Here is a 22,276-nt window from a genome sequence, read left to right on the forward strand (position 1 = left end):
ATAGTTGTTTTTTCGTCATTGTCCTTTATCGTTTTATACCAAAACAAAATAGTTCACTGTCAATTCGAAAATATAACTAGATACAGATATATAAGTATACTAAATACCACTTTACAATATTAAATTATTTTCCAAACTAATCATTTTTCAAAATAAATAGCTGAATACTTTTTGAAGGAAATAACCAGCTGCACGTATGTCATCTTCTGATGCCCCCCCCCCCTCAAAATCATTTAATTTTCGCCTAAACCTTTCTTTTTATACAGCAACTAGTTTACGAGTACATAATTTACATTTATATTTAGATTAAAATCGAATACCCTGTATATTAATCGATTATGGACGAGTATATAGCGTATACGAAGAAGAGACTTGGAAATTCAACTTTTTCTCATCGCGACAGGTTTCGAACGACTGAAAGAGAAGCAACAAGTTTTAGTATGACACACTCCCTGCAAAATTCGTGACTCACAATCAGAAATCTATAATGACGTACATAGGCGGATCTAGAATTATCGGAGCCAGACATTAAATGATCAAAGGCCTCTTCCTATTCTGAAATGTTTCATGTAATACGAGTCCCTTAATTCAGTAGTACTGTAAATCGATAATTACATATTAACAATACATTTCTTGTGGAAGTAGAAAGTATTAAAAATGTTTGTTTTTGAACTTATTGTTACGTTCGTCTATAAATATATTAAAGAGCAAAACTGAAAACATGTATGAAATTTTAACATAAATAATAATCAGTTTTGCACCACAAAATTTTAATTATAAATTTTCAATAAACTGTCGCGTTTCTGTAGACATAATATTTGGTCCACGAGCTTTTCATTTAAATATTTTTGTTCAGTTTTAACGTAATACTATACCACTGTTCCTATATCCTTTGTTATGTATCTATTATTGATACGATAAACAAGTAATGTACTTGGTCAATTTAAATACCAAAACATTTTCTAACGTGTTCAAGTATTAGGTTTGAACAGATCATTTTAAGATTTTAAATGGTTCAACACGCAATCGATTCTTCACACTGTTCGCAGTATGTTTCATGCCATTATCATGTTGGGACGTGATAGCACATTCCTATACCGACATATTCATAATTGTTTTTTACAAGTTTATGTTTCCTGTGGTGTCTCTAGTAAACTTCGGGATAATTGTCACTTTGCTCATCTACATATAAACCACCACGTGTTGCTTGGTCCACGGTCGGGCCCAGACTGCTTCCGTTCCACGCCTATGCGACGCATGCGCTCGATATGAGGACGCCACCAACCAGTACATACACTACTTTTCCAAAATGTCTTCGTACGCGTATTGGGTCATTAAACCGTCAATTTGATAAAATGAACACACGTCATACATCATAATGGAACCATCACCGAATTTAACTATGCGTTTAATATCATGCAGCTAAGGAAAATCAACTTTTATTTTCAACCACCATCAGAGTATATCCGACGTAGATCGATGTATTTTACTTTCATCGGACCAAACTATATTTTCTGATTCGGCGATATTTCAGCTTGTATATCTTTTCTAAAAATTAAACGAATCTTGATAATCTTGCAGGAACAATATTTAGATCGAGAAATGGGAAATGTTTGTTCCGATGGCCAAGCAATATTCCAGCTGGCCTCAATTCCGTGTCACGCATTATGCAGCGGTATTTTTAAGAGAAAAGACCGAGCTGTTTAGTCTGGCTTGGGAATTTGCCCGATTCGAATCTCATTGAAAACCTGAGGGGTATGTATAAGGACAGACTACTTAAAATTGATTGCACCGCTAAGAAAAAAATGACAGAAGCAAATAACAGAAAATTGTCACAAGTTAATTGATTCCATATCGAAACGGGTGGAAAAATTCATTTTCCATACAAAACTGCTTTCGTGACGAGCGAAATATTTTTCTAATGTAACAACTCGTGATCACATTAATTTGCACAGTACTATACAATAATTACACCGAAAAATCTGTTGTGGTATTAATATGCTTGAAAAATTTATTAAATTTTAAAATGTACCGAAAACAAAATTATCAACCCTAGATCCGGAGTCGAATAATTCGACGAATTGTGATATCAAATTTTAAAAAGCCGCCCACCGACTATAAACATTTCCGTAATTTTGTTGTAAAAGAAAAGAAAATACCAGATTTGTGGAAACGAAGAGCTTCGATGTTTAATATACGAATCGTTAAATACTGTTTGATGTAACGTTAATAAATTTAAAACATCCCCTAATATGCGTTATTTCATGCGTCCATTTTAATGATTAAGCGCAACGACCTAGTAGCTGAAGAAAACTAGACCTCGTGTCTGTCCAAGTTTTCGCTAGACAGTTTCGAAAGGACGTGCTTGACAACGAGTTCTATTCACGCCACTAGGTCACTGAGAAAACTTGCTACGTCGTGTTCGAAATAGATCTCTCGGGCACAATTGCAATACGTTTAAACCATCATGGATGATGCACTACGAAGGGCAACATTTGTGCGCATTTGTGTCAGACTGTACAACCAATGCTCACTTTTCCTTATTTTCCACCAATCTTTTTCTTTTCCCGTTAAATGCTTCTCATTCCTTTTCGCGAGAGCGTGCAATAAACCGTACACATACTATCAACCAGTAACGGATCTGAATTTATCGAGGCCCCAAGCCAATTACTTTGCCGGCCTTTTCTTTTTTAGTACGTTTTACGAAAGACGTATGTTGTTATTATTACGAAAATATATTTACTCTCCTATTATTCGCTCTGTGAAATGTTCAAACATTTTGATACTGAATCAGAAAATCGATCATGAAAATACAATACGTCTCACGAATATTACCCACCCCAATATCTTTGTTAATTCAAACAATACGCGAAAATGTTACTTACAAAAGTTGTAACGTTTAAAAAAATACATATTACGATAATAATGTTGTTTCTTTTCTTGCAGGCAGAAGCACAGAGGAGATCTAGAGGTCAAGTTTTCTTTTTATGGAATAATCAATATTTTATGCTCGATTTCGATAAAACAACGAATTGTCTTAAAACTTACTGTTTTTCAGGTATTAATATTATCCATCTTACTACTTTTATTATGAAATATGTTAGAAGATGTCTCCTATCTTTTATAAGAAACATGTTAAATAATGAAAGTTAAATAATGAAAAAAACGACAAGTGTTTGAATAATTATACCTTTGTTGGTACTTTTATACTCAGAATTCGTTATTATATTGAAATTGTACATGAAAAATTAATGATTTAAAAATATTCCTAAGAAAAAATTATCTATGAGAACATTTAATTATTTACAAAAGTTAACGTACAAACTTAACTTAGAACAGGAAAGAAATAATTGAAAAATTGGAAGTTTACTAAATAACTTTTATTTATAAAAGTTTACTGTTTCGTTCGAGTCCTGCTATAAGATTATCATTTCTCAATTTGAATATTTAAAAAATCACAGAAATTAAAAAACAATTTATTAATCTTGCAGCGACTGGAGTAACGTAATTGATACGATAATATCGTTTCATAAAAAAGCATATATTTATATTTATCGCGAAGTTGCACTTTAAAAGTTAATACACGTTTACTTTTGTTGGAAATTTTCGATCAATTTATACATTTCGAATTTTTAACAGCCCAAGTTTAGACTAAATCGGGTACGGTACAGAAACCTAAAATACAAATTTGTATTTTGAATATTAAATAACAAAGTATCATTTTAAATTGACGAAACAAAGATAAAATTCTGTATATCAACAGGACTATGTGCGTAGGAATGCGAAAGGCCCGACAGCTTTCGTAAAACCGGTTTTCGTCGTAAACGTCATTTGACACATTTCTTGTGAAACACTATAGACGACTCGAATATACATACGTATGCTAGGAGTAACATTATTTTTAAACAAATAAGTTTCAACGATTTTCATCGGCTTAAACGATCAATATATATGCATATCCATTGTTATTATATTATACTGCGCATCCGGTTGTTTGTTTGAACGTTGAAAATTTGAAAATTAGCACACTGATTTTGATTCTCATCCAAGGATTAAATATTCATCGTATCGTTTGCGTGTTCAGAGTGTAAAATAACGACGAAAATATTATAAAAAGTGCAGGCTTCTGTGCAGCGAACGTGTTGTTGACGCGAGCCGCGTCTCGAGATCGGTTTAATTCTCATTGGTGATATTTTTACATTTCTACCAGATATTTGTAGAACATTTCGAGGTTCATACCACCGCGCTTCTTCGTCAGGTGACCGAGTAAATGCAGCAAAAAATGATACTATAAATTTCACGTTTCTGCGCAGCATGCCATAACGTAAATTTACCACTCGCTTCTAGAGGCCGAGAGCGACAGACTCTTCAGAAAATGAGACGCAGCATTTTGTTACTCATGCTTGTAAGTATAGAACGAAATGTGCACATCGTACGAGCTTACTTTCAACGGTGGCTTTTCGAAGATGCCCGTTCTATATATCCTCTATCGCGTCGTTGCAAATTAAATGGTATTTTTTTCACAATTCAGATTTACTGCCTTCCCAACTTCGCTTCCATTTTACAGACGGTGTCTGTGTTCGTTTTATTTGAGAACTACATCTTTCACGCGTTAATAAATATGCATCGTTTCGTTAAAGCAACTAGAAATCATTAATACTGTTTATCGTAAATGATCAGACGTTGGTTTAAAAAGTTTTGGTCCGGCGATATACAGGGTGTTCGACCACCCCTGGGAAAAATTTTAATAGGAGATTTTAGAGGCCAAAATAAAACGAAAATCAAGGATACTAATTTGTTGATTGAGGCTTCGTTAAAAAGTTATAGAAACATTTCCGGCCACACAGTATATTTTCGGTAACGAATTTTTTTCTCGAAAGTACGTAGGATTTCGGGGATATGTGTGTTCACCAAAAATGATTGTAATTGACCCCCACAACCGAAAATAATTTTTTCAGAATTAATTAAAAATTTTTTTTTTGGTCGAAAAATTTAGGCACCTACCCCCTATCGATTTTGCTTAAAAATTCGTTTTTCATTTTTAGTAATTTTATTTGATGCCCTATAGAAAAGTTGTCTAATACTTTTTTGTAGGTATCCATGAGCTCTACTTCAGAAAAAAGTTTCATTGAAATATATTCACTATTGTAGGAGTTATGACCGTTTGAAAATTGGATCACTTTTATGGGGTTTTTCTCATTTTTCGGGGGCAAGGAACAACTTTTCCAATATTATTAGAATTTTTACATATTCTTCACGAAAATACGCGTTATTTGCTTTTTTAAACATTAAAATCCTTCAATTTGTTCAGAAGTTATGACGTTTTAAAGATACGCATGAAATTTTGGAGTGACATTTTTCGACTGAAATTATATTTTCGGTAAGGAATTTTTTTCTCGAAAATGGTTAGGATTTCGAGGGTATGAGTATTGACCAAAAATGATTGTAATTCATCTCTGCAATCAAAAATAATATTTTCAGAATGATTTAGAATTTTCTTTTTTCGCCGAAAAAATTAAGCACCTACTCCAATTTTTTTCTCGAAAGTGCGTAGGATTTTGGGGTTATGTCTATTCACCAAAAATGATTTGAATTGACCCCCGTAACCGAAAATAATTTTTCCAGAGCGATGTGAAATTTTTTAAAAACTTTTTAACGAAGCTTCAATAAACAAATTGATACTGCTGACTTTCGTCTTATTTTGGCCTCTAGAATCTTCCGTTAAAATTTTTCCTAAGAGTTGCCTAACACTCTGTATAGACCTTGAAAATAATCGACGACGCGATCAACAAACCTATTTCGGTATAAATTTATTATTGTTCGTGAGAAGTAGGGAAAATTAAAGAAAGATACGTATGTACAAGCATGTGCAAGGATTGAATACGTGGCATTCTCGCATCTACTCGAATAACTTTTGAGACACTGCACAATGTATTATTACAAACAATAATAAATTTATATTGAAAGCTAATGATATTAGGTAGTTATAAGCTTGTCAATTAATATCTTAATAAGTGTTGGTTATAAGTCACAGAATCTAACCCAGACCGAGCACTTTTAACTCGGAATTCTATTCGGTTTCGAACGGTGGAATAACAATTTGAGCATTAAATTTCAAAAATCGAAGATGAACTTGATATCTCTGTAGACTGAAATATGTATGGAGGAAAAAGGATAATAGCAAAGTATGAGGAGTGCCCTGCTTTTCCTAACACACATGCAATTTGACACGAACCAACATGAGGATCTCAAGCCACGAGTTGCGAGAGCGCTGATTTCTTTTACTTTCTTCGCTGCTAGATTTCGACGTTCAGTCTTACCAATTACCAAAGTATCGATGTACTTTGACTTATCACGCGTACACTATTGCAAGCATTAAACGTCATCAATATTTCCACTATTCTAACTTGGTGAAAACAACTCGTAATTATTTTCCTGGGATCGTTTTAAAAAGTTCAGCCCTCCATTTTTTACATCCCGCGGTTAAATTTCCGTGAAGATTCATTCACGCTGGAAACCTTTAAATCTTTAAATTTATTCTTTTAGTTGCATAAAGAGTATTTTAAACTTTTCGTAGCCGCTTGAATTTGAAATTTCTCGTTCGTTTCCTGGTGTAAACGGATCTTGGAGGAAATTCGACTTGGGGATGTGAATTTAAATGACCCATAACTACAAAATAACTTACAAATTAACCCAAAAATATTGTTATGCAATTTCTTTTCACAAAGTTACAATAATTCGAAGGTTGACAACGCTTTGGCTAAGTGTCCTAATATTTATCACCTGGCAGAATTTTGTTCGCGCTCTCCGCGTGTTACAATTATGACAAATTGCTCCGTAAATGGATACGTTGCGCATGATCCACCGACCGAATACTTGGCGTAATGTTTATTACTGTTCATAATATTTGTACATAAGGTATACAAAAGCAAGAAAACATTACTGTGCTCCGTGGCAACACAGAAACAGTATTGTATTGCTACCGACGCGAGGCGACGCGACGCCGCGACGGTCAATACTACGAACACCGTCTCGTCGGCATACTTTTATCATCGTTAACCTTTGTCGATCTCGAATGACCTTAATGTTGTACCTTGTTGTACTTGTTTTAAGAATTGCTATCAGGAGATAAATAGAAAAATATAGGGTGTGATCGATACGAAAAAAAACACAAGCTCCTACAATCGCTTTTCTCTCTTGAATTTCAAATGCACAATCAAGTTAAGTTTTAAAGTTATTGTTATTCTAATATACATGAAATTTTGTGGATAGTGACTTGCTCTTCAATTGGAATCTTTACGATAACGAGTAAATAAAAGCGGAATGGCGACGCAGAGTAAATGTAACTTTATATAAAACTTTTTGGAATTGTTTTTCTGTGTACTTGTTATTTTACAACATTCTTAACGACATTATCATTATTTACAATGTTACAAGTACCTACATATTAAGAATCTTCCATTGTAAAATTTTGTACCAGTGACTACCATGCCAGTCAACATGTTAATAAAATAAAATAACATTCTATGTAAAATGGAAGTGGTTAATTTAAATAAAAACGTTGAATATTATACGTATGTGGATATGATTCGAAAAGTTAAGACAATTCCACTTCCCTGAAGAAACATCTATTAAATTATATTATAGAGTTATTCTTCTTGCTTCTCAGTTAATCTCCATTTTGGCGCGCTCACGACTGCTTACGGTCCCAAACCAAACGACAGGAGCAAGCAAGCGTGAGCACTTACAATCTAAACGGAACACACCCATAATATTCTCTAAAAAAAATGACTTTCATACATTGTAAGTGACTTCATTCGAACAAAAGTTGTTATTCACATCTACGTTGTTACAATTTTTAACCGAAAAACGTTTTCTTTTATCCACACTGTTCCAAAAATGTTTAATGTGCTAATTGTTATTTGTCCACCCTGTATATATTATCAGGAAATCCTCACTACAAACGTTAAACTGATCAAGAAATTCGATGTACGCGTGCTTGAACCATACCCACATGACAGAATTGTGTGCAATATGATAAGACAGAGATAGAAATGTTATTGACGTAAGACGAATACGAAAAATTCATGCTTTTCTTTACTTGCAATTTGATTACTTTCGTGTGTACTTATGTTCTATAATATATTTAAGTTTTCGATTGTTTACTCCAATTTTTAAATAATTTAACGTAGACACAAAATAGTTGCATTGCTATATACTTAATATATATTCGCTTTTCAAAGATAAATTATTAAATATCGATTGAAATGAAACCAAAACTACCGAGTTTACAAACGAATCTTTTATGATTGTTACATGGTTTACTCAATTTTGTTTAATGCTAAGTTATATTTTTCTTTTGTCGATGTCCTGTTAAACGAAAAAGAAAGGACAGATTCGACGAGGTTTTATAGTGTAACCTTGAGAACATCGAGTGGATTAAAGTGGACATATGAAATAATAAATTGCACAAAACTAAGAAAATAACGTCCTTTCTTATTTATATGTTCAAAAAAAAAAAAAAAAAAATCTCTTTAACATACCAGTTATCTGACATGGAGACGTCTCAAGGTCACGTTATAATACAACTTTTTTATATAACAGAGTATGAACAAAATATAACATTCCGTTTAGAAAGTTAACCGTTAAATGTTCGTTAAAAAAAAAATTAATAAAAACATCGCGTTTATTACATTGGATTTTACACTGAAAACAGAATAAGTTTTCCTAATATTATTATTTTCTAGAATCACTGATTTAAATACTTTTTCGATTGACACTTATTTTCGTACACCCGGTATACCAAATGACTACAGTTGTTTATCCGTTATTAAATCCGTGGTATCTAGCAAGCGTAAATGTAAACGTGTGTAAGAATATTGTAAAAACCAACAGTTTACAAAATATTGTTCACAATTGTCTGCACTATGAACGTAAAAATAATATTTAAGAAAAATCACAAAGAAACGGAGTACGAGTTTCAGAGGCTGTATCGCAAGCTGTGCATTTTTCTTCGTCACTGTTCTTAAACACTTGGTTCACTTTAGTTTCACTGACAATCTCCCCACCATTTCGTTCTATATCTTGTTTCCTCTGTGGTATGCGATGATTCTGGGCCGGGCTGGCCAAGCAAGCTACTTCGACTTATGACAAGACGAATCGATCGATCGGAAAAGTGAAAAATTACGTGAAATTTGTAATTTATTTTTGTAAATTGAACGGGTTCGTCGCGTTAAATTTCCTTCTGTTTCTCGTAAGTTCGGTGTAGAAAAATTGAAAAAATAAAAGGAAGGTAAGAAAAGCAGACCGGGACGCGCAACACGTGACACGCGATCGAGATACGATGTTTGCAAGCAGTCCGTTGCCGATTATGGCAAACTATGAGGTAACGAGAACTGGTCTCATAGCACGGGCAGCAGCGTTCTTGGACGTTGTGCACTTTTTCGCTTGCGCGGCTACAGTAGCGAAATTCGTAAGATCGCAGAAACTATGGCGATGATTCCGTGTGCACATAGATGGATCGAGCTCAAAGTATGTATCGCTATAGGCGTAAATCATGCAAACGAAACTAAGGCGTGTCGCATATGAAACGATGCATTATCGAAGGTACAGAAGATATTAGTGGATTAATGGTTGCTTACCTTCGTCTAGTAGGCGCTCTACATGTATAAAGACATTAGGGAAAGCAGCTAACTGCTTTCTGTCTTTTAGTAACTGTGACAGATAGTCCGCTATACTCTGCGTCGTCGTGTTAGTATTATCACACATCGCAGTTACTTGATTACTCCTATGGCGGCCGCGCGAAAATAGAAAAGATGTACAAAAAAAAAGGTACTGCAAATAGAGGGAAACGAAAAGAAAAAGAGAACGTTAAACGCGTATATGATTAAGAAAGACGACGTTGCGATTAAGATCTAAAACAACGATGGTTTCTTTCACGTTTAGTTTTGCACAACGTTAACGTAGATATTTCTGGTTATTCACTATTGGTATCACTTTGCTTTATTTTGTTCGCACAATTAATATTGTCGTAATTAATATAACTCGATGTTCGTACGACGCGCCTCCTCACTCGTGGTTTCTCTCTGGCGCGCTCCTCGCATACGTCGCCACGATTGCGTTACGTTTTTAGAAATAGCGGAGTCAGTATACTATGTGTGAAGAGAAGGAGGGGGCGGAAAAGAAGGATACGGAAAAGGGGGGAGAGACGTAGGAGCGACAGAAACAGAAAGGAATAGCTAGGGTGAGGAGGAGGAAGAGGAGGAGGAAGAGGAGGAGGAGGAGGAGGAGGAGGATGGGGAGAGGAAGAGAGAAGGGGAAAAGAGAAAGAGAGAGGAAAGACGAAGGAAAAGGAAAAACAAATAGAGAGAGGGTAAAGGCTGAAGAATTAGACAACTGAAAGAAAAAAAGAGAGTACAGCCTCTCTCACGAGTTGGACTCTGTTAAGGTTAAAAGTTAGATTGTAGATCGCGAAATTAAAAACAAACACACGCTACGGGATTCTCGGCTCTACTGCACCATCCGGGTATGTGCCGCGACAAGTACCCGTAGATTTCTGCGTCCGAACGCATGCGCAGCATTCAGTTTGCGCATGCGCTTCCCGCATATTGGTTCTTGCATGCCTCCGCGGCGCGTTTCTACCGCCCACTACCATATACGGCCTCTGCGTACGCGCGAATACTGAGGTACACGCCATACCATCGTCGCACACAAGTTGGATAATTCAGGGACGCACTCATCTGGTAGCGTACCCTACATCTTACGAATTTCGTGATTCATAAATCGGTAGCCATTTCGTAAAACTCTATTTAATAAGAGAATATCACGGAACATGTTTAACCGCATCTCTCACCGATGCATAAAAACCCACAACATTACAAGATCTTAATCGATCTATAACCAACGAGTCGTTATCCTTTATCCTATTATTTACGTGGTCATCATGAAAAATCTTTGAAGTGGTTTTATTCATGGGTTCAGTTATATATCGAAATCAATTTCTTTCTGTTTTATCAGACTATGCATTTATTCCGAATTTAATAAAATTACCCGACTAAGTACTCACAGACGCCAAAGCTTTAAATAAACCCTAAACTAAATATAGATTTCAACATTAACTCGATATTTTTAAGTCGGTTGAAACTTATTTTCTGAATACAGGTTACACGTACGAAAGATCGATGTAAATTAATAATGCGGTTTTCAATGACTATACATACAATTATATATGTATAAAGGGTGTGGCACAATTCATGTTCCGCGCTATACATATAACACTACATAGTTCCTCGTGTAAAAAAAGTAGTAAATAAACGATACATCTTTTTTTTTCATCCACGATTCGATGCGTTTAAACAGTTTTTACGAAAATTGATAATTAACTAATCTTTTATTCACTGTAGTCCACTGAAGATTGTTATACTTCCTCAATGCTTATTCATAAACATGAGGTGTGTACTATGCTCTATCTTGATAATGTATTTATGAATGATTCCAAACATTCACAAGCCTTGTACAATTGTATTTTTTAAGTGGAAACGTTATACATTGTATGAATTTTTTTATAGGTGGAGGGGCTTTGAAGATTTAGAGGTTAACTTTGCCTTATAAATAGTTGCTATATTTCTATACCAAACTAATTAACGAGTACTTTCGCTTTGTTTCTTGGAAATGAACTTCACATAATATCAAAGTGGAAATAAAACGTTTAAAAAATAAATTGAATATATATCACTACTTTTTTACTCGATACTCCACATTCTTCCATATTTTTGTACAAGAAATACAGCATTCCATTTTTTAAAAAACGCAGTTGACCTTCAAGTTTCCGAAATGACTTCACGTCTAAAAAATACATGCAGTACATAATGTGCCCTCTCAAATCATGTAACTTTTGTATAAAAAGTTTTTTCGTGCTACTAACAATTTAGAAGTTATTTTAATGTAATCATATAAAACGTATTATAACGCAGAATAATCTTAAGAAGAATTGAAATTACTTAAATTTTTTAAAAATGAAGAAATAAGATTATTTTAAAAAATAAAAAAGCAACTACTTAAAAATCATTATTAATCATTTGCACTTGGGGAGATCTTAAAAATACGATTGGCTAGCAACTTTAATACACTGTTGTGTGTTGCTTCTGTAAATACTTGTATGTAAATGCGGATGTAAAGTTGGTGAGAAGGTAGGTAACTAAAAACAAATTATTCGTGCATGCTTATTTTATGTAAAAAAGCTAGGAAAAATTTACGAGAAGAAAAAAGCGTCAAGATTTTCCTCGGTAAAATAAGAAATTTTTATAAAAATGGCATTGATAATTAATTATTAAATCGTTTATAGGAAGTTATAAAACGCAAAGGTTCGTATGTCGATGAATAAATACATTTTACAACAAAAAATGTTTTTTTAATTATTCACACAGAAACGGTAAAACCTTTTCTTGGTATCTGATATTTTCGATACATAAACGAAACACTTTTACTCGACATTTTGTATTTTTACGTGAAAATACCGATGATTAACATTTGTTTTCGGTCTTCGAAGCAGCACTCCTTAAATTGTTGACCCCGTATATAAATTTGTACATTATATATTTCTAATATATTGTAATATATTTACTAACGTTCATTTATTGGAAAATCAAAAACTCTACAAGTATATAGTAAACTATGAAGACGTTAATCGAACACAACGATCGGTTCTAGAGACTGTCGCCTTAATGTTCTCCCACGAGCGCTACCTTTGCGCTACACAACGCGCCTACACACGTACATTGGTTAATGTAAAATAGCGTTTACGTCATGCAACATGTGCCATACATGGTCCTACTGAGAAATAACGTAGGTGTCGCACGTTATAAAGTGTTTCCCTTATTTCGTTCGACCAATCGATATATGCTTTCATTATAGTTTTTACATCTTGCAAGAAAAATGAGAAATATGTAAAAAATATTTACAATAATCATTTTCCGTCATAATGTTAAAACAATATTCATTAACTTTAATAATGAAATGGAAATCCAATGTTCAATGTTTTCAATCTTTTACTGCTTCGAAACGTTCACACTTTCTACAATTATTTTTGCATCGACTAGTGTTTTACTAAATTTAATAACGTGTATTAATGCGTACATTTTCCTATTTCGTAAAATAACGTGTAACTGCATATTGCGCCACATTGAAAGTGTTCGCGTTTTCTACAAGATGGTGTTGGTGTAGATCAATGAAAACATTAATGACTCCATTTTTATGTTACCTACATTTATTAATAAATTAGTATTCTGATCTGTTGTTAACAGTAGACTGTCCTTCATACTCAATAAATTTTCAATTTCACGGTATGTTAAACCTTTTCCTCTATGAAATATAATTAATTGACGTTTATCAAAATTAGTATTTCTTCCTCTATGTCCCATTATTAAGAATTGATGTTTACACTTTCGTGCCAAACTCACGGGTAACTAAAACATTATACGGTATGTACAAAATTCTAACATACTTGGCAATAAGAAGGTTTATATATACAAATCCAAGGTATCCAAATACTTTTGTCACGCAATAATTGAACATGACTTATATATAGGATGTTCAGCCATCATTAGTTATTAAGACAAAAATCAAGAATGACAATAATCCGACAGAGGCTTTGTCTTACAGTTATTAACAATTAAAGATGCGCCTGAATCACGGCAATTTTCGTGCAGCCGTGTGCACGTGATAGCTCACTTCATGGTGTGTCCAGTGACGGCGGATGCACGATACATTTACCAGGCGTACTTACCGACGTATCCAACAGCATTATTTTCTTACCCCAATTTATATTGAACCTGCTCAGAAGGGCATATCAAAACCCGCTCGATGAGATTTTCAAATAGAGAGGGTGAATGCCACTTCCAATAAACAATTTTTTTCTAAAAAATCACATATACACCGCGATTATGTTATTCGTGAATGACTGTATGTACAAGCACCGCGATTGTTCCGCCCACGAGGGTTATTTAAACCATTCCTATTCACTGACAAGAGAAGTTAGTAATTTATACAAAACAACATTTAATTAGCAAAAATATAAATGATTGGAATTGAAATATCGATACTATAGGTATCACGACCGTCTACTATAATCCAAGTCCTTAACGAAAAGTTTCACATTAATAAAGCTTTTAGTTTACTTGTTTCATGAATTTTCCACGTCGTGACTTGGTTCTGGGGGATGCCATTCGTGTTTTCTTGATATAATACCACAGTTGGATACAATTATTGTTTTAATCGGTTTTCCTGTCTTTGTCCCGAATTCTTCGATCTAAAGATTATAAAAATGACATTACTGCCTAATAAATATCGACAAAATGATTGTTTATAGCGGGCTTTCAAATAAGAACGATAGAACTTTGAATTCAAATAAAATAAAAGGTACAAAAGATAATTCTGATGTCCAACATTTTATTTTTATGTACACTCATTGACATAATCCATCAAATGCATTAGCATTTAACTTAAATAAAAATTTATGTTTATATAATAACAAAAACAAAGTGGAATGTATTTGTATACCTTGTAAATATTTGAAAGGCCCGAAATAACTTTCCCAAAGACTACGTATTTTCCATCCATCGTCTCCAGTCGTCTAAATGTCAGATTAAATTTTGAATCGTTTTTATTTTCATCGTCGTTACACATAGACAAAATTCCGGGACCAAAATGAAGCAAATTATAATTCTCATTTTCGAATGAAGTATCAAATACTGAAGCTCCTCCACTACCATTAAACTTTGTAACGTCTCCACCTTGACACCAATAACCCGTAACAATACGATGAAACGGTGTATTTCTATTGAATAATAAATAATTTAAATATTATCCTTCGGTATTTATGACTTTTTATTTCAGTGATGCAGTTAAAATATTCTAACGCATTTATCTGTTCAGTATAACCACGATAGTTGTAGAGAAATGTTTTGTGCAATTATTAAGATAAATTATCGAATAAGAAAATGTCGAACTTCAGTTACGTAGGACACCCTGTATTGTATAAATGTGAAAAGAGACGTAAGTCTTTGTAACTTTAATTAGAAGAGAGAAATAATAAATACATACATATAACAATTTTGGAAATAATAATTTTTATCTTCAATCGTATCATTCATTGAATTTAAAAGTAAAGTAGGATTTCTGAAATCGATGTACTTGTATGACAAACCATTTCCTGTTCCACGACATAGTTCCGCGAAATTTGCACACGTTTGTGGTACAACATCATCGTAAAGTTCAAATTGAATAATTCCTAACTTTTGTCTGTCGCCGCGGATTTCAATTTCGAAAAAACATTTAGTTCGAATAGATGGTTTCAATTCTTTCATCAATGATAAATCTTTAACCATGCAATGATCTTTATTTGTGTGAGATACAATTTGCGACTCAAATTCTTGTGGAAAACTGAAAATTCAAGACAAGTTATTTTTAACAATTATTATTAAAAAATTATCGATGCAATTAAAATGATATACTTAACATGTATAACATCTTAATTTATTTATTTTTACGTTTTATTCTTATCGCTTAATTTTTATCTTATTAAGTTATTTTTGTTTTCTACACAATACATTAAACAATTTAAACTACTTTAATCAAATAATAAAAATGCGTGCTCGCATTCAGGACCTGAATGGAATTATTTTAAAATATTATATATGAAATTTTCGAAAAATTATAAATTGATAATTTGCCTTCTAGTAATCATTGCTTTCATTTGCAGTTTTTTCCAACTTTTTATAAATTCTGCGGTAGAGTATGTGCTACTAGCCTCGCGAATTCTTTTTAGTAAAATTTTATTTGATCTTATAATTTCGTTATTTACTGTTTCTTGATCTTCTAAATCTGATGTATATTTAATACGTGGCATCCAACAGTCAACAACACCCTGTTATGTAAATAGGACGAAGTCAAAATTACTTTTTAATAATTATAAAGCGAAAACTACTTACTTTCGTACGAGTAATTACACTCATTCTTTTTAACATTTCCATGTTTTCTTTGTCTATCTCTCTGATTCGATCCGCATCGATAGTTAAATTGCGTTTTTTATAATAGCAGTTAACTTCAAACTTTGGAGGTTTATTATCGACTACAGCTACAATTTTATCAATTCTTCGTTTATATCTTTTATAAGTTTTCTCGTCCATAGTTTTTGTAATTGATTTTCCTTTTTTTTTTACAAACTATAACTTAATATAATTTATAATTAAATTCACTGAATTATAAATCATATTTCATTATACTGACATAAGTAATTCAAGTTTTCTAAGGATACGATAACTTTACTTTAATATCGATGTATTATTATATAATATATTGTAACGAAGATAGCACCTGTGTGCAATAACAATGAAAAATAATAGTTTTCGATGAAAACGTATCAATATTTTTTTTCTTACTCAACAAATTCTAAAAGAGGTTACAGTTTACATTAATTACATGATTATAATTTACTTACTATTTGTATTTTGCTATTTTACTATTTGTAATTTGCATTTTATACGTAATTCATACTTAAATAATTTTTTTTTTAGTTACTCATTTTTAAAAAATATTTTTCCATCATATTACACGTATGATAAGTGCTGTCATTAAATATAAAAATTCGAGATCATTTGTAGATGGCCGCGATTCGATGAATTATTTGTAATAACTAAGCATATTGTCGATATTGAATATACAGGGTGTTCGGCCAACCCTGGGAAAAATTTTAATAGGGGATTCTAGAGGCCAAAATAAGACGAAAATCAAGAATACCAATTTGTTGATGAAGGCTTCGTTAAACAGTTATTAACGTTTAAAGTTCCGACCGTACTGAATTTTTTTCTCGAAAATGCGTAAGATTTCGGGGGTATGTCTATTGACCAAAAATGATTGTAATTGACCCCCGCAACCGAAAATAATTTTTTCAGAAGTAATTAAAAATTTTTTTTTTCGTCGAAAAATTTCACACATTCTCGAATTTTTTTCTAGAAAGTGGGTAGGATTTCAGGGGTATATCTATTCACCAAAAATGATTGTAATTGACCCCCGGAACCGAAAATAATTTTTTCAGAAGTAATTAAAAATTTTTTTTTTCGTCAAAAAATTTAGGCACCTACCCCCTGTCGATTTTTCTTAAACATTCCTTTTTCACTTTTACTAATTTTGTTTGACGCCCTACAGAAAAGTTGTCTAATACTTTTTTGTAGGTACCCATAAGCTCTACTTCAGAAAAAAGTTTCATTGAAATATATTCACAATTGTAGGAGTTATGGCTGTTTAAAAATTGGACCATTTTTATGGGGTTTTTCTCATTTTGCGAGGTCAAGGACCAACTTTTCGAATATTTTTGCGATTTGTACATATTCTCCACCAAAATACGCGTAGTTTGCTTTTTTAAACATTAAAATCGTCCAATTCGTTCAGAAGTTATGACGTTTTAAAGATTCGCATGAAAATTCGGGCAGACATTTCTGGCCAGAAATTATATTTTCGGTAAGGAATTTTTTTCTCGAAACTGAGTAGGATTTCGGGGGTATATCTATTCACCAAAAATGCTTGCAATTGACCCCTGCAACTAAAAATAATTTTTCCAAGACGATTCGAAAGTCTTTTTTTTCACCCAAAACTTTCAGCACTTACACGAATTTTTTTCTCGAAAGTGGGTAGGATTTCGGAAATATGTGTATTTACCAAAAATCATTGTAATTGACCCCCGCAACCGAAAATAATTTTTCCAGAACGATTTGAAATTTTTGAATTTAATTGTTAATAACTTTTTAACGAAGCCTCCATCAATAAATTGGTATTCTTGTTTTTCGTCTTATTTTGGCCTCTAGAATCCTCTATTAAAATTTTTCCCAGGGGTGGCCGAACACCCTGCATGTATAGGGTATCCCGTGATTTTTCTGTCAAACTGTGAAAGCTAAATTCAAAGGTTAAAAGGAGAAAAAATTGTACACATATATAGTTTGCAAATAAATTTTGTTTTAGAGTTAGAAATAAATAGATATTGTATGAATAAAATAAGTAACGTATTTTCCATCATAGCACATACACTGATATACGAGTTTTAAGTTAAGACAAGAGAAAGTACAAGGAGATTCATTTAACTACAGACGAGGTTTAGCCCAGTTTAGCGAGCTGTATTCCCATCGAACTGAAGCAATTAATTATTTCGGAATGTTTTTTCTCCAATTTTCGATACTGGGCAACTACTAGTACTGTGCTCTACAGCTTATAGTTACGAATAATCATGTTAGGTTGCTTTCATAAAGTGTTATCTACCAAGTAGAAGATTTAGTAATGATCTTACTAATTAGTTAAAGATTTTTATTCCCTTTCTAAAACGAATACAATTATTTCAACTATAACGAAAATAACATAAAAATGGCTACTGTTCCAAATTCCACGAAAGACGACGCACAAATTAAATCACAAGGTTAGATTTTCTTTTTATGATCCATTTGTAGAAACTTTTTTGTCTTTGATATAACTTCTAAATATTGCACAAAATTAAGCTTATTTTTATTATATTTGAAATTTTTATATATTTAATGTCTATAACATTGTATTAATTTTACTTTGGTACATCAAATTTAATATTCACTGTGCAACATGACAGTAGAAATATTTGTTAATATTGTTTAGAGTAACATTGTTATTTTTGTTTTTATCATTGAATATTAATGCGTTATAATTAATATTTAAGATAAACAAATGATGCAATGTATGGGACGTACACAAGGTGATGGAATGGAGAATGTAGTGATTGAGAAAACAGAGACCAAAGGAATGAAATGTCGTCTTGGAGAGACGCTTATTTATCATCCAACGAATTTAAAACAATTAAGTTCCATTCCTCCGGTTACTCCAAATGGTCCAATAATAAATTTAATACCAAAACATGTTACTAGCGTAAAAGATGAGAAACACATTTTAAATTCATTGAAATCAAAAGAACCAAAATTTGTTCCCTATGAGCCATATAAAGCTGCAGTTAATCCAATTATTCCATATAATAAGAAAGGTAAAAAATCACAAAAGTGTAATTTAAACATGAACGTGACTGTTTCTCAAATTGCTGCAATGAAAATTCATGAAACAAAAGTACCACCAAACGATACTATGAATACAGTCGAAGATAACTGTATGGAGAGTGAATGGTTAAAAGAAAAGAAAATGTATGATGCAGAAATACAAAAACTTAAAGAAGAAAACAGTCAACTTGAAAATCAGTTGAAATTTCAAGCACAGGTACTAATATATTTCTTTATATATCTAATAAGTTGGCTTAGATTAAGTTATGCCTATATATATTTTTGTAGTTGCAAAAACTTTGTCCATAAAAAATTTATAATTATTTTTAAATTGATGAATATGACTCAAATTATTGTTTATTACATAGTCACATTGCACATTAAATTTCTTACCTACTATGTTGTAGTCTATCTTTTTGCCTTCAATATATTTTTAAGACACATCAACTCCCTAGTTATTAACAAACTATTTTACTTTTGAACATTAAGCTACTTTGTTTTAAAACTTTGACATGGTTGCTTATTTTTTTTTTTTTTTTTTTTTTTTGTGAAATTGTTTTGTACCTGCAATTCAAACTTGAAGAGATTGCAATGGTTACTGTATTTTAGGCAGTAATAAAATTTAGGTTTTGTTTAATTAATTCATTTTAATTAGATATACTTTACTTTGACTCTTACTTTCTCTTGACATATTTGGTAATATTACATGCACATTGTACATATATTTATTTATACTATACATACATACATTTATTTATTATTCAATGAGAAAAGTAAATATGTAAAAGCGAAGAAAAGTAATAAAATTGCAAAAATGCAATATATATGTGCGTGCGTGCGCGCGCGCGTGTGTATATATATATACGTATATTGTGCATTGTTTAAACAGGTTAATGGAGAATTGAAGAATTTATTAGTAGCTGCTGTAGGAGAAGATCTTGAAACAAAGGTTCATTTATTAACCAAAGATAAATTGCAACTTGCTAGAGCACTTTTAAATTCAGCTCAACATCTTTCAACTCACCAAGAACAAACTGAATGGTTGGCTGGTCAGTGTGAAGTTTGGAGAAGTAAATTCTTAGCCAGTAGGTAAATGAAAGACACTCAATATGCCTAAACATATACAATTAATGATTATATATTTGTCATACATAGCATGAGGTCCTAAACTTTTGTAAGATTTTAAAAATATTTGCATGTATGTATTCGAAGACATATTAAAATTTTTCCTAATTTTTAGAAGTTACAAGCATAAAATTCAGAGACTTTAGATAATTTAATCAATATTATAATTATGTATCATATACTTGATTTTATATCCTATTAATTAGCATTTTCTTCGTAATTTTTACATACACTGCTGTTCGTAAGTATGATTTGTTAAGTGTCTTAGACTTTAATCTCTAAGGTTTATGTGGGTACAACAATGTTTAAAATTTATAGCTTGTTTGAATTTGAAACATTTTTTAGAATTACCACAGTGCCCACTTAAGTGAGCGCACTTTTGCCCACTTAAATGTCCGCGGTTATCCCCACCAATTCTTAGAAACCAAGCGGTTTCGAACATCGAGTGTGTTGAGCGTAACTTGACGCCGGTCGTTATCGATACATTGTATGTATGGTTTCGGGTGCCAGCAATTGTATCTTACTCTCATTTATCCTCTTTCCTTATCTTCGTTGAATTCTGAGAAGTAACCATGCCCACTTAAATGACCGCGGACACTTAAGTGGGCACTACTGTATATCATCTTCGTTTTCTCACTCACTTTCTAGTGTAAAAGAATCTCCAAGGAAATTCAACTTAAGAATGTGAAAATAGAAGATTCAACTTTTAGTATAAGTCCAGGAAGATTATTGGACGACTTCTTTTCTTGGAGTTATAATAATCAATAATCCAAAGATTAACAAAATTTCAGCAAAATGTACTCATATCTATGAGCAGCAGTGTATATTTTATTAATGACACTATAGTAAATTACAACTTACTGTTATGATAGCTTAATGGTCGAAGAACTTGCAAAATGGAAAGCAGCTCTTTGTCAAAGGACAATGGATCTTCAGGAAGCAATAAAAAGGCTTTTAGAGGATCGTAATCACGTTCGTGACATATCACTTAAGACATATAGGTATCTTAGTGCATTAAAGCGTGTATCTAGTTGTAAAAAATGCAAATTCACAAACTTTTTATTTCATAAGCGTTAAGATTCTATACATCTTTTGAATAAGTGAAAAATACATGAAAACATTTTTTCACTTTAGGACACTTAGTATCCTTCGTGAAAATTTTGATCCTGTTGGAGCTGCCTCCTATACAAGGCACGAATTGCCAAGTACATCTATTATAGATTTAGCACAAGGCTGCTGTCAACTCGCAGAAATTTTGAAAGTTCAACTTTTAAGTGGTGTAGAAAATATCAATTTACAAAGAGAGATTAATATAATCGGTCTAGACATGAAAACAGTTGCTGAAAAGACTGCAGAGAAAGTATGTTTCTACTTTCTGTAATTTTAATGATTTCTATGATCTATATTAATTTTACTGTTGGCTTCTTAGTTTCGAACTTATATTTCTTTTGTTTATGTGCAGGTACTCATGAGTTCGAAATTGCTCATGTCTGGAAGACAAGATGTAGCTTGCAATGCAGTGATGGGAGCAGCAGTAGCAATCGGTGGCCAAATATTTCTTCCGCGATGTGATTCAAACATAACTTGTTGCTCTCATTGTCGCGGTGAAACTAAACAAATTTAATATTTTTTTTGCAATATATCCCTTTAACTTACGAAAACAATTCTTACATATTTCCGTATCCTTTCTAAAGTATATTTAACAATTTTAAATGTACTACATTATTTTTATATTTAGAATTATTGATTTATCGGTATGAATGTTATTAACTGACAATAAAAAGTACACACATAATACTAATATAAATATGTATATATTATTTGAAAAATTATTCAGTGTTCTCAAAAATTGTTAACGTAATCCTATTGTAACTAAATAGTAGTTAATACTATTATAATAATAATATAAGTTTGTTATACACATATATTTTTCATGCTTTTACTTATTTATTTGTAGAATATAATTATCTTTTTCAAGTAACATTTATTTAGAAATAATAAATTAAACACTAAAACAATACATTGTTTTACTACTATAAACAATCAATTATACCTGAGTTGAATTTACGAAATGTATATATAATATTTACGAA

The 22,276-nt window shown here is 32.2% G+C and overlaps 3 protein-coding genes across 14 annotated transcripts in view; 1 reads left to right on the top strand and 2 right to left on the bottom strand.

Annotated features, from left to right (window-relative positions):
• How (protein held out wings) overlaps positions 1-10,522 on the bottom strand; it is a 50,323-nt gene extending 39,801 nt beyond the window's left edge. For 10 of the 12 annotated variants that reach the window (XR_013079569.1, XR_013079567.1, XR_013079568.1 and 7 more), the window contains exon 1: positions 9,642-10,522. Coding sequence is in view for 9 of the 12 variants with exons in the window: in XM_076763926.1 (XP_076620041.1) it covers positions 9,642-9,768 (127 nt within the window). In the remaining 3 variants the exon portion in view is untranslated. The remainder of the gene's footprint in view (positions 1-9,641) is intronic. The other 2 variants (XM_076763929.1, XM_076763911.1) reach the window with 1 other exon arrangement.
• A 3,601-nt stretch (positions 10,523-14,123) lies between these two features.
• Positions 14,124-16,286, bottom strand: LOC143344856 (uncharacterized). The gene is made up of 5 exons (XM_076771394.1): positions 16,281-16,286; positions 15,987-16,220; positions 15,729-15,922; positions 14,557-14,833; positions 14,124-14,305 (listed from the first exon to the last, which is right to left on the bottom strand). The coding sequence occupies exons 1-5, from the start codon at positions 16,284-16,286 to the stop codon at positions 14,180-14,182; spliced, it is 837 nt and encodes a 278-aa protein (XP_076627509.1). The 3' UTR covers positions 14,124-14,179.
• Positions 16,287-18,099: 1,813 nt separating this feature from the next.
• On the top strand, positions 18,100-22,191 carry LOC143343163 (golgin-45). Its single transcript, XM_076767806.1, has 6 exons — positions 18,100-18,460; positions 18,731-19,275; positions 19,948-20,147; positions 21,056-21,184; positions 21,318-21,543; positions 21,646-22,191. Exons 1-6 carry the CDS (start codon positions 18,409-18,411, stop codon positions 21,805-21,807), a joined length of 1,314 nt encoding a protein of 437 aa, XP_076623921.1. The 5' UTR covers positions 18,100-18,408; the 3' UTR covers positions 21,808-22,191.
• The last annotated feature ends 85 nt before the right edge of the window (positions 22,192-22,276 follow it).

This window comes from Colletes latitarsis, chromosome 1 (genome assembly GCF_051014445.1).
Source record: "Colletes latitarsis isolate SP2378_abdomen chromosome 1, iyColLati1, whole genome shotgun sequence".
NCBI classification, from domain to species: Eukaryota; Metazoa; Arthropoda; class Insecta; order Hymenoptera; family Colletidae; genus Colletes; species Colletes latitarsis.

What these genes read in the sequence shown, in the direction of transcription:
- LOC143343163 (XM_076767806.1), top strand. Translation starts at nt 18,409, where the DNA reads ATGGCTACTGTTCCAAATTCCACGAAAGACGACGCACAAATTAAATCA. An exon ending in ATATCACTTAAGACATATAG is followed by an intron (nt 21,185 to 21,317) that starts GTATCTTAGTGC and finishes TTTTCACTTTAG; the next exon opens with GACACTTAGTATCCTTCGTG. An exon ending in CTGAAAAGACTGCAGAGAAA is followed by an intron (nt 21,544 to 21,645) that starts GTATGTTTCTAC and finishes GTTTATGTGCAG; the next exon opens with GTACTCATGAGTTCGAAATT.
- LOC143344856 (XM_076771394.1), bottom strand. An exon ending in GTGTAATTACTCGTACGAAA is followed by an intron (nt 15,923 to 15,986) that starts GTAAGTAGTTTT and finishes TTTACATAACAG; the next exon opens with GGTGTTGTTGACTGTTGGAT. An exon ending in AAAGCAATGATTACTAGAAG is followed by an intron (nt 14,834 to 15,728) that starts GCAAATTATCAA and finishes ATTATTCAATAG; the next exon opens with AAATACACCGTTTCATCGTA.